This window comes from Zalophus californianus, chromosome 4 (assembly GCF_009762305.2).
Source record: "Zalophus californianus isolate mZalCal1 chromosome 4, mZalCal1.pri.v2, whole genome shotgun sequence".
Lineage (NCBI taxonomy): Eukaryota > Metazoa > Chordata > Mammalia > Carnivora > Otariidae > Zalophus > Zalophus californianus.
Window position 1 is genome coordinate 74,560,781 of NC_045598.1, and position 12,991 is coordinate 74,573,771.

Genomic DNA, 12,991 nt, shown 5'->3' on the forward strand with positions numbered 1-12,991 from the left:
ATGAAAGAATTTTTAAAATTTAGGTTTTATGTTTATAATTATCCAAGGAAAATTTGTATTTTTTAACGGAAATAAAAAAAAAACATTTTTCACTACTTTCAGAGGATTCCTACATGAAGGATCAGGAAAATTTGCTAATGACTAAGAAAAAAAAAACCCTAGTAAACAATTGGTTTTGGAATTTAAAATTCCAATGTATTTGTTTTGATAAAAATTGTCTTCAGTACCAAATATATCTTTGACAGTACATTTTTTGACAGCAATCAAATCACATTCAATTATTTTTGACAGTAATTAAATTATATTGGATAGAGTTGGACTTTTTTCCCAGTTAAAATAAGAAAACCTGCATTGTCTATATATCCTCACTCTGTTCTTCCATGTCACCAAAGAGAAGGCTATTATGCCAACCAACAGATTATGGAGAGAGGGCAAAAACAAATTCCCCAAAGAAACGCACATTAATGCTCATGTGAGAGTTATGTTAGGAGGAAGTAGGACATTCTTCACCACATGAGAGCCAAGAGGGGAGGAGTCATCCAAGCAAACAACAACATTCACCAGAGGAATGAAGGGGACTGTAAATGCACAAACTCTGAGACATGTAAGGAGTTTTTGTTTTTTTTTAAGATTTTATTTATTTATTTGTCAGAGAGAGAGAGGGCGCAGGGAGGGGCAGAGGGAGAAGCAGGCTCCGCACTGAGCAAGGAGCCCGATGTGGGACTTGATCCCAGGACCCCAGGATCATGACCTGAGCCGAAGGCAGACGCTTAACTGACGGAGCCACCCAGGCGTCCCTGTAGGGATTCTTAACTCCTTCATTCGCTCTTTCTCGATTCTTCTCTTCTTCTATGTTCTCTGCGCTTGTCTCCTTCTCTTTCTTTTCCTTCCCTTTTCCCCTCCTTGTCTTATTTGGTATTGAAGTCAGTATGTCTTATTGCTTATTTTTTCCTAGCATGTAGCTCCTTTTTTTGCTTTTGGAGAACCACCTTGATTTTCTGTCAGTTGCAAGTGAGAGTCCAAGTGCAGGGCACCTAGGACTCTGGAGTAATAAACTGGGTCAGGATACAGGACAAGAGGGAGGCTGGTAGGATATACCCCAGGTTTATGAAGTAAAATAGCCTTTGGTCATGTTAAGTTATCCATCCCAGCTCATACGAAAAGGAGGCATTTTTTTTGTTTTTTGTTAAAGATACTTTTGTTGTCACCTTTGACAGAATGTTGGCTAGTATGTCACAGTGCCTCACCCAATTAAAATTAACAAAAACAAAGCTGTAGTATATTTTTCATATTTTGAAATTAGCAGATATTATAATATTAGAGAAACTGGGTATAATTACTAATGGGGGGGGTGACAGAACACAGCCAGTAAACTAAAAAATAATAGCAAGGGAAAAAGACTACTTAAATTCAAGCTCCAAAAAAATACACAGAATTTGTGAAAAGAGCAGAGAAGATTGTCACCACTCCTGGAAATCCAAAATTTCCTTTGAATTTCATTTTAATAACAGGTCTAACAAATTCTAGCAACGGATGATCTGAAAGCAACCATAAACACTATACATGTTTTCTCAGAATAATAATGGTCTGTGTTTTTTTAAAAATTTTCATTACAAAAAAATGCATTCTTCATATAATAATTAAAACTAGGCAAAGTTGTGTTAAAAAGAATTATGATCTCTCCTCAACAACACTTCCTTCACATCTCCCTAAGGTGACCAATGTCTTCTACAGCCTGATGACAGTGCAATACCATCCCCTGTGCTTATTCCAATATAAAAACACATATATACATATACTCACATATATTTACAAAAACTGGAAAATATTTAAAGAATGGGCATAGGCTACAGCAAAGGAAACAATCAACAAAACTAAAAGGCAATCTACAGAATGGGAGAAGATATTCGCAAATGACATAGCAGATAAAGGGCTAGTATCTAGAATCTATAAAGAATGTATCAAACTCAATACACAAAAAACAAAAAATCCAGTCAAGAAATGGACATAAGGCATGAGCAGACATTTCTCCAAAGACATACAGATGGCCAACAGACACATGAAAAAATGCTCAACATCACTCATCATCAGGGAAATACAAATCAAAACCACAATGTGATATCACCTCAACCTGTCAGAATGGCTAAAATTAACAAGTCAGGAAATGACAGATGTTGGCAAGGATGTGGAGAAAGGGGAACCCTCTTACACTGTTGGTGGGAATGCAAACTGGGGCAGCCACTCTGGAAAGCAGTATGGAGGTTCCACAAAGAGTTAAAAATAGAACTACCCGGGGCACCTCGGTGGCTCAGTCAGTTAAACCTCTGCCATCAGCTCAGGTCATGATCCCAGAGTCCTGGGATCGAGCCCTGCGTCAGGCTCTCTGCTCAGCGGGGAAGGCTGATTTTATCTCTCCCTCTGCCTGAGGCTCCCCCTGCTTGTGCTCTCTCTGTCAAAAAAATAAATAAAAATCTTTAAAAAAAAAGAAAAAAACTACCCTGTGATCCAGCAATTGCACTACTAGGTATTTATCCAAAAGATACAAAAGTGCTGATTCAAAGGGGTACTTGCACCCCAATGTTTATAGCAGCAATGTCCACAATAGCCAAAATATGGAAAGAGCCCAAATGAATGGATAAAGAAGATGTGATATACATATATATATACATATACACACATATATACTAATTCAAAAGAAATAGGCACCCTATGTTTGTAGCAGCGTTATTTACAATAGCCAGACTGTGGAAGCAGCCCAAGTGTCCATCGAGAGATGAATGGATAAAGAAGATGTGGTGTATATATATTTATGTGTATATATACAATGGACTACTACTCAGCCATCAAAAGAATGAAACCTTGCCATTTGCAACAACATGGATGAGGCTAGAGAGTATAATGCTAAGTGAAATAAGTCAGTCAGAGAAAGACAAATAGTATACGCTTTCACTCATATGTGGAATCTAAGAAACAAAACAAACAAAGGAAAAAAGAGAGAGACAAACTGAAAAACAGACTCTTAACTACATAGAGAACAAACGGGTGGTTAGCAGAGGGGAGGTGGGCGGGAAGATGGGTGAAATAGGTGACAGGGATTAAGAGTACACATCGTGATGTGCACTGAGTAATGTGTAGAATTGCTGCATCGCAATATTGTACACCTGAAACTAATATAACACTGTACGTTAACCATACTGGAATTAAAAAAAAAAAAAACCTGGAAAAAAAAGAGAGAAGATTCTCCCTCCCTCGTTGCCATCAGACCCTATAAGTAAAGGAAAGACCAAGATAAGACTGTGGAAGGGTTAGAAGTTGGGGACGGCTCCTTCTAGGAGGTAAGGGCAAGGGTGGTGGTCCCTCTGATTATTAGGTTGGGACAGCTGGTCCCAGAAAGCCAATTACACAGAAGTGACAGGAGTACATTCACACAAAATACAATATAAAATACAAGTTCATGCCCCACATGGTCTTCATATACTTACAAAGCCTCGTGTATACTGGTTCAGGCTATCAATTGCTGCAATTTCCGATAATTTCTCCTTTACATATATAGGAGGGGATATATCTGGAAGGCCTTGACCAAGATTCACAACAGAGGGGTCTGCAGCCAACTTTGTAAATTCAGTCCTAAAATTAAAAAAAATACTAATAAGTACCATAATTACAAAGTTAGCGTTTTATACCTCATGATCTTAACATAAAACTGAAAAACTAAGACCTAGTTTAGTCTTACAAATAAAAAAAAAAAATGAGTTCCCAAAAAAACTTTACCACTTACGAAATGACTTTGTCTAATTAAATGATGGCTGAACTAATGAACTTAAAGTTTCTTACAAATCTCAATTTCTTGATACCCAACTAAGAATACCAAAATGTGTAGGAAAAAAGCATCACCAAATTATTGTTGTTTATTCCAAGGTACTCACCACACATTACTATCAAGGCCTTCAATTCGTTTTGCATTGATGATTTTCAAAGACATCTTCTGAAACATACAAATATTGAAAGATTTTTTAAAATTTCTTTAATCAACAAAAAAGCCAGAAAATCACGGATAGCTCTACCATTTCCCTACTGTTGCCATGGAAAAAAGCAGTACCATAACGACAAATGCCAGACCCCAAAATACAAAATTCTGAAGTGCAATCATCTCCCACCTACTGCCCTAAGGAATGCTTTCTCTTATGATCCTTAGATGATTATCTTCTCACAAAGAAACAAAAATATCACCCTCGCCTAAAAAAATAAACCAATTTGAGGGCCTGAAACGTACTGAAGAGAACAATAATGATACTAAAAAAAGTCAGTCTAAAAAAAATACCTTGAGTCATTCTCTGAAGATCATTTTCGGTAAGATGGACCGACAGTTGCACGAGTACACACCTTGGATGGCATACAGGAAGGAAGCACTCAACAAATGGTTTTAAAACTACGCAATAGAGAGCCCCAGATCATGACAGCTCACATTATTGAGTCCTGAGCACATAGCAGGCACTGTTCTAAGTGTTGTACATAAGTAAGTCATTTCATAGTCACAACAACCCTACATAATGGTCCTCTTATTACCCCTAATTTCTGTAGGAGCAAAGCGAGATACAGAGGATTAGATTACAGAACTTTACACATCTGCCCACGTTGACAGAAGCTAGTAACATTTAAACCCAAACAGATTCAACTCAGGTTTTGAACCCAGGCAGTTTGACTCCAGAATACATACTCAGATTTCTTTCCTTTCTTTCCTTTTTTAGATTTTATTTATTTTTAGAGCGAGAGCATGAGCAGGGGAAGGAGCAGAGGGAGGGGGAGAGAGAGAGAGAGAGAATGTCACGGAGACTCCAAGTTGAGCGCAGACCCCAAAGCAGGGCTTGATCCCACAACCCTGAGATCAGGACCCGAGCTGAAATCAAGTGTTGGACACAACCGACTGAGCCACCCAGGCACCCCCTGATCTATTTCTATATACTGTCTTTTATGTAACATGACCTTATAAAAAATATTACCAGAATGCTGCCTCCTAAAAAAAAGTGTACTAGACATTTAGATCAGGTCTCCTTATATCAAGCAAGCTAGGGCTATGGTAGAAAAATATTAAAAGTTAAAATTATGGTACAGCATACAATTTCTTAGTTCTCTAGATTTTAAAGTTAAGTTTATACTCTCTCCCCAAAGCACTAAATTAGTGTTGAGTTCACTGTTAACAAGCTGCTAGGGGAAAAAAATGATTGGCAGCATTTTTATAAAGATTTTCCTAATAGAATATTAAAGCAATTTTAATTCGATCTGGGAGGAAGATAATGATAATGGTTATTAAATAGACCATTGTTCTCATTCTATTCCAACAATGGAGCCAAGAAAAATATTTTTTTACTCTCATATTTTTTAATCTTTGAAACTCCAGTGAAGTAAATCACATGCAAATTCTCCAGAGGTTAAGGTGCCTTCCAGAATAGCATTATGATTAAGTACCCACCTGAACATGATGCTATTCTAGAAACTACAATTATAAAACTATAAAGTCCCAGAATGATAGACAGAAAAGATATTTTAACAATTGTCTTTTGCCATTAAAATGTTTAAAACTTAATGATTCATTTAGCAAGTGGCTGCAAACACAAAGTACAAATTCATATATAAACAAGTGAGAAAAGTCTGCAGCAGATAATTTAGACACAAAGTCCAATTTTACTTAAAATATTTAGATCATTGAAGGCTTTTTTATTTAATTTTATTTCCAGATTTAATTTTAAAATCTGTGTCCAGAACAGCCTCTCTCTCACAACCTCCCTGCCTCTGCTCCTTCCCACCTCTATGCCTCAACCATTTTAATATTTGAAATATTCCATTTTACTTCTGTAGCTTCACATATGATCATTCCTCTACCTTAGTGGTCTTTCTACACCAGTGTTTCCCAACCTTTTTTTCATCACTGCCCCCAGAAGGAGACCTTTTAGATATTTCTTCTAATCATCTCCCCTACTGCCCCATAAATTAAGGAGTTTTGTCAGATAGAGCTGAGGTTTACAAGGTCACAAAACATTGTAATAGCTATGGTTGGTTTCACCTGCCAAGCACCAATTTTCTCCCCTTGAGAGCAATAATGCCCCTGTTGAGAATGAATATTCTATACTTAATTCGATCCCCGCTCCCCACCACCCTGTCTCTGCACTTGGCTAACTCCTAATACACTTGCCACTTTCAGTTCTCAAGTTAGACTTCATTTCCTCCAGAGAGTGTTTCCTGATTCCTAGGTCAAGGTTATATGTTCTTCCTACGCACTCCTATTACATGGAGTACTTTCCAGCATTTACTATATAACACTGTAATTTTCCTGTTTATTTATCTATATCCTTCCTTACACTGTAAACCCTGAGGATTAGTTCTAGCTTGTTCACTGGTATGTGTCTGTATTACTCAGGTTTCTCCACAGAAACAGAACCAATACAGGATGTGCATATATATATATAGTGATTCAAGGAATTGGCTCGTGGGACTTGCACAGGCTAGCAAGTTTGAAATCTGCAGAGCAGTCTGGCAGTCTGAAGGCAGAATTCCCTCTTCCTGGGGGGAAGCTTAGATTTTTCTCTTAAGGCCTTCAACTGAGTGGATCAGGTCCACCCATATTCTATAGAGGGCAATTTACTTAAAATCTACTGATTTCAATGTTAATCTCATTTGGAAAACACCTTCAGAGACATCTACACTGATATTTGAACAAATATGTGGCTTCCTTGGCCAAGCCAAGTTGACATAAAATTAACTATCACAGTGTCCAACATGTAGAACTATGCTCAGCACATAGTAATTTTTCAACAAATATCTGATGGATGAATGCAAAAATCTACACAGTAGAAGTAAACCTATGGTATCAGCTTCAGTTAGGTACTTATTGTATCAGTCAGCTTAAATTAATTTATGCTTCAGTAACAAATGACCCCAAAGTCTTGGTGGCTTAAAATCATAAAGGTTTCTTCTTCATTCTACAAACCAACCGAGGGTCAGCTGCTGCTTGGTTCCATGTCACTGTCACTCTGAGACATGAGCTGATGAAATAGCTTCTTTTTGGAATACTGTTAGTTTCATAGCAGAGGGAAAAAAATTTTAATTTCTGCTTAGATGTGCACATACCACTTCTACTCAAATTGTATTGTACAAGGCAATTCATTGCTATGGCTAATACCAACATGGCAGAAATGAAGTCTGGAGGTACAATGACTGTTGTGGGTTGAATTGTGTAAACCCCCCCCATTCATATTGAGGCCCTACCACCCAGTACCTCAGAATGTGACCTTATTTGGAAATAGGTTCATTGCAGATGTAATTTGCTAAATTAAGGTCATGGGTTGTGGGGAGGATAATCTGATGACAGTGTCCTTATAAAAAGAGTGAATTTGGAGACAGTCTGGTATATAGGAAGAATGTCACATGAAAATGAAAGTGATATGTTTGAAAGTCAGGGAATGCTAGCAATTGACAGCAAACCACCAGAAACTAGGGGAAAAGCATGAACTGACTCTTTCTCACATCATACAGAAGAAACCAACCCTGGTACACTTTGCTCTTGGGCTTTTAGCCTACCAAACTGTGAGCTAACACAGTTTTGTTGCTTTAGCCACTCAGTTTGTCGCACTCTGTTAAGGCAGCCAGAGGAAATTAATACAGTGATGAATATTTACAAGATACCCAACAGTGTCTAAAAACATCAAGATTCAGCAGTAGATGCAAATGCTCACTATATAAGAATTACTGTCCAGAGTAGATCCAGTCTTATGAAATGAAAATAAACCTGGAATCTCATGGGGAATTAAGTATGAGCCTCAGGTGTGTGATGGGAAATCTACAGGGCCTATATCATTTCTGGACCAGCTACTCCATGAGCTTGTTTCTGCTCCCAAGTAAATTAATACCTGGTATACATAATATTGCACTGCTATGTTATAAACACAAAGATGCTAGTGAAATAATAAGCAGCATCTTTTTTTGTCCACTTGAGGCTGTAAGGTGCAGTTCTGCAGAATCACCACTAGGTGCCACTCTTGGCAGAGATGAGAAAAAGCTTGCTGCTAATTCTCTCTAAAATGGTTACTGCAATGGTGTTGGCACAAGGAAAATTTGGAAAGAAGAAAAAATATTACCCATTATCCTAAGACTCTAGCATACTAAAGTTTTGGGGACTCTGCCTGTAAGACTGCTGCTTTTAGGTCAGATAGGATAGGTGTAGAAAAAGTCTTCCCAAATGATGGGTTAAAGCTGGGGAAGCTGAGGCTGTTAGTATCTATGAAGCCGAGTCAATGAGTCTATGCACTGAGTCAAGCGTAAAAAGATAAAGAGTGCAAGAAAAGGTCAGAAACAGAAATAAAGCTGATGGTTAGAGAGAGGTGAAGACAATAATCAGACATGAGAAACAGACCCCAGTACTTCAAGACTAGGCTGGAGCAGAAAGCAACAATATGATGGGGACCCCTCTAATGTGGTGTCTGGCTGCTGGGGCAGCCAAAATATCCATTATCTTTCAGATCTATGTTGCAATCACATGTAATTTTTTAAATATTTGCCTTTTCTTTTAAGAGAGTGTCTTAAACATTTTATAAATTTTCTCAGTCATAAAATTTTCACTTTTGATTAGCAGATATTATTTCAGGTTCTTTACTCATTCATTCCCTATCGTTTGGGCATTTGTTATTCCCAATGTTTTGCAATTATAGGTAGTGTGTTTCTACTGTGCATTTAATTACAGGGTTCCTATTCTGTTTCCTTCAGTTTTAAAGTTTGATGTGGAGGGGAATGCTCTACTATAACACAGATGAAATATCATCAATATATAGTGATCTAGTTCCAGCAAACTAAACACAAAACTTTTTATTTACTTTTATGGAAAATGTAAGGTATAAAATTTGATGTTCCAGCAACCACAGTGATGACACTTAGTATTATTTCCCTTCATTCCTCAGCACTTACTTCCTAAATGTCTTTTTTAAAAATATTTTTTAAATATTATTGATTGGAGAGAGAAAGAGACAGATAGCGAGAGAGAGCACCAGTAAGGAGGAGAGGGATAGGCAGGTTCCCTGCAAGCAGGGAGCTGGATGTGGGGCTCAATCCCAGAACCCTGAGATCATGACCTGAGCTGAAGGCAGATGCTTAACTGAGTCATCCAGGCACCCTTGTCTTTTTTTTTTTTTTTTTAATACAGATCTATTTTAAAAAGAAATTTTGCAGGCCCCTGGGTGGTACAGTCGGTTAGATGTCCAACTCTTGGTTTCAGCTGGGTCATGATCTATGGGGTTGTGAGATCAAGCCCCACATCAGGCTCCAAGCTCCATGAGGAGTCTGCTAAGGGTTTCTCTCTCCCTCTCCCTCTGCTCCTCCCCGTGCTTGCTCTCTGGTGCTCTTTCTCTCTCTCTCTCTAAAATAAATAAATCTTTAAAAAAAATAAAAAGAAATTTTGAACATAATTGCATAATTTATTGCATAATAAATTGCATAATTTATTGACACTTTACCAGTTTGAGTTTGCCGTAAAGTTGATTGTTCCCTGAACTGACTAAGCAGAAACTTTGTTATATTCTTTCCTAGCTTTGAGGCTGAGAAACACATCAGTGCATAGTAGCTATATTACTCAGCTCTCTTTGCTGCACAGACAGAAACTCAATCAAAAACAGTTTCAGCAAAAAGGGGAATTTATTAGAAAGTTCGTGTCACTATGATAAGGAAAGAAGTGCGGCCAGGCTTACAGGTAACTGAAGCCAGAAAACTGAACCTCACCAGGGCTCTGCTTCATCCACATTTCTATCCAATCTCAGTCTGCTTTTCTCCACAGGAGACAAAAACACAGTCACACCTCCCAGTTTCACCACCAGAGGGACTGAGAGTTGTTTTCTCTACTCCAATTTTGAAAATTCTAAAGAAGGGCTCTGAATGGCCTAGCCTTGGCTAATAAACTGTAGCATTTCCCCAACAATTTAAAAAGTACTATATAAGTATGGTTGTTAAGATCATGATGAAAAAACATTAGCAAAAGCAGTGTAGAGCAAGATCATGAGAGGTGTAGTGACATAGTTGAACGTTGATGCCCCTTTTTTGGATGTCTCTTTAATGTGCTCACTACCTGATCAAGTAATGGTACAGACCTGACTCCACAATCCCTTGGTTCTTCCAGGTGTGCTCCCTGAGCCAGAACCTGTCACCACCCCTGCAGAGTACCTCTATAACACATCAGCTTCTATTGAAAAACATAGGTGGAATGGGGAAAAGAGCATTTTCTGGAGAAATAGGAGTTGATGATGTTCTTGAAAGGCGGGAGGGGTCTCAGGCTACGGCAGTCCATCTAAATGGGAAGTTCATAGGGAATCTGTAGCAGAGCTAAAGATACGGAGCTGAAGCTTCTACTGTTGGAACAGAGAGCCAGGGGAAAGAGCTGGCTATAGAACCAAATTCTAAGGCAGGGGTGAAGTTAAGTTTCCTCTTATACGCCGACTGATACATTGTTAGTGACTGCAATCTCATGTCTCCTTTACATTCTAACTACACTGGATTTCATTCATTCATGCAATGAATATTTATTGAATATGTATTGTGCACAAGGTATTCTTCGGTGTGGGATAGATCAGTGAGCAAAACAAACCAAGATTCTCTATTCTCACTGAGCCCTTCTTCTTTCTATACCTTAAACACACCTGGCTTGTTTCTATTATATATTATATTACTCTATATAGTTATTCACCTCTCCATTTCAGGAGTGACTCTGTGATTGGCCATGTGATTTGCTCTGGTCAATGGAGTGTGAGTGGATATGACCTATACTATATCTAAGTAGCTGCAAATGCTTTTGCATGGTTACGGCTCATACTCATACTTCTCTACTATGAGAAGACCATGTCTCAGAGAGGGGCTACTCCTTTAGCCTCAATCCTGGAATAAAAAGACACAGAATGGAGCTACAACCTGGAGCAAAGCCACTACTGATTTGTAGCCTACATAAAAATGGGTGAGAATGAAAGTTTAGTGACCCAAGAAGGTAAGATTTTGTGGGTTCTGGTACTGCAGCAAAGTTGCTGATATAAAAGCCTTTGCAATTGCTGTGTGCTCTGCCTGGAATGCCCTTCTTTTAGGCCCAGATTCTCCTCTCCACCTCACCTCGCCCTGCCTTTGTTTCCTTGGGTGAATGCTAGAGCAGCAATGGCTGCCTCCTCCACTTGGAAACTGGTGTGTAGCAAGGCATCTCTGTGTGTGTGTGTGTGTGTGTGTGTGTGTGTGTGTGTGTGTGTGTGTGCGTGTGCGTGCGCGTGTGTGTGTGTACATGTGGTCGGAACTCATGGTGCCTTGGAGGAGATGAAAATGAGTTTTCCCTACTATATAAATAAATATTTGTATGGTTAAACACACACACACACACACACACGCACACACACACACACACACACATATTAAAATATACCCTCCTCAGAGAGGGCTTCTAAAACTATATGCCTTAATATTACTCATCGCTCTCTCCTACCAGCCCCACCAAAAATTTTAGCATGTTTCTCTATTTAATTTTCTTATGACGTTCACCATTTGAAATTATTATTTCTTAATTATCTATCTTGTTCACTAAAATGAAAACCTCAGACAACAAGGACTTATCTTGCTCAGTGCTGTATCTCTGGTATCTAAAATGGTGTTTGGCAGGTTGTATTTACAAGTATTTTCTGAACACATGAATGAAATCCCACCTCTTTTTAACTAGCCTCATTTTTAATGCCCATTTCAAGGGCATCCTCCCTCTAACCTATCACCCAGTGCTACAGAGCTATGCACTTAAAACAGATGATGGGCTACCACTTCTCTCTAAAAATCTTCAGCGACTCTCCTCAAACTATGGAATGTGGTTCAAATTCAAACCTGGTATTCAAGGCCCTTAATCTATTTCCAGCTTTCTCTCCCACCACGCTATCCCCTCACATACAGTGATTCAGTGATTCAACAGCTCAGGGCCACTTGCCATTCTCTAATTACACTCATGGTGTTTCTGTTTCCCTTTTTTTTTTTTTTTAATTTTAGGAGAGAGAGAAGGAGAAAGAGGGCACACACACGAGAGAGAGAGCAGGGGGAGGGACAGATGGAGAGAGTCTCAAGCAGACTCCATGCTGAGCATGGAGCCCAACAAAGGGGATCTCATGACCACAAGATCACGACCTGAGCCAAAATCAAGAATCGAATGCCTAACCAACTGAGCTACCCAGGCGTCCCAGAGAGAATCTTAAGCAGGCTCCATGCCCAGTGTGCAGAGCCCAACACAGGGCTCAATCCCATGACCCTGAGATTATGACCTGAGCTGAAATCAAGAGTCAGACACTTAACTGACTGAGCCGCTGAGGCACCCCTGTCTCCCATGCTTTTATTCAAATTCTTTCCCCCTGTTTGATGTGATCTTCTCCATAATCCCCACTGTGGAAGGCTCAGAAATGACCTCCCAAAAGATGTTCACATCTTAACCCTTGGAAATTGTGACTATTGCCTTATATGACAATATATATCCTTATGTCCTTGCAGATGTGATTAAATTAAGGGTCTTGAGTTGGTCTTGATTATTTTTGGGTTTTCCAGGTGGGCCCTAAATATAATCACAGATATCTTTAAAAGGAAGCAGAAGGAGTTTATACACATACAGAGGAAAAGGCCATGTGAAGATAGAGCAGAGGGCAATCTGAAGATGCTGGCCTTGAAGATTAGGCTGACATGACCATAAGCCAAGGAGTACCAGTAGCCACCAGAAGCTGGACAAAGTAAGGAACAGATTTCCTTACTGGAGGGAGTGTGGCTCTGCTGAAACCTTCATTTTGGCCCAGTGATCCTGATCTTGAATTCTCATCTCCAAAGCTGAGAATAAATTTCTGTGTTATTAAGCCATCAAGTTTGTGGTAATTTTAATTTCCTATGGCTGTAGTGGCCATAGGAAACTATTAAACATAATCTACCTGACAACATATAGATGGTGATTAAAGACATTAAG

General features: G+C 38.9%; 1 protein-coding gene across 4 annotated transcripts in view; it reads right to left on the bottom strand.

The window, feature by feature from the left end:
* Window positions 1-12,991, bottom strand: part of KYAT3 (kynurenine aminotransferase 3) — a 64,720-nt gene that overhangs the window by 29,257 nt on the left and 22,472 nt on the right. For 3 of the 4 annotated variants that reach the window (XM_027624643.2, XM_027624625.2, XM_027624648.2), the window contains 2 exons: window positions 3,927-3,985; window positions 3,483-3,627 (listed from right to left, as the gene is read on the bottom strand). In XM_027624643.2, coding sequence (XP_027480444.1) covers window positions 3,483-3,627; window positions 3,927-3,982 — 201 coding nt within the window. In that variant the 5' untranslated portion in view covers window positions 3,983-3,985. The remainder of the gene's footprint in view (window positions 1-3,482; window positions 3,628-3,926; window positions 3,986-12,991) is intronic. The other variant, XM_027624632.2, reaches the window with a different exon arrangement.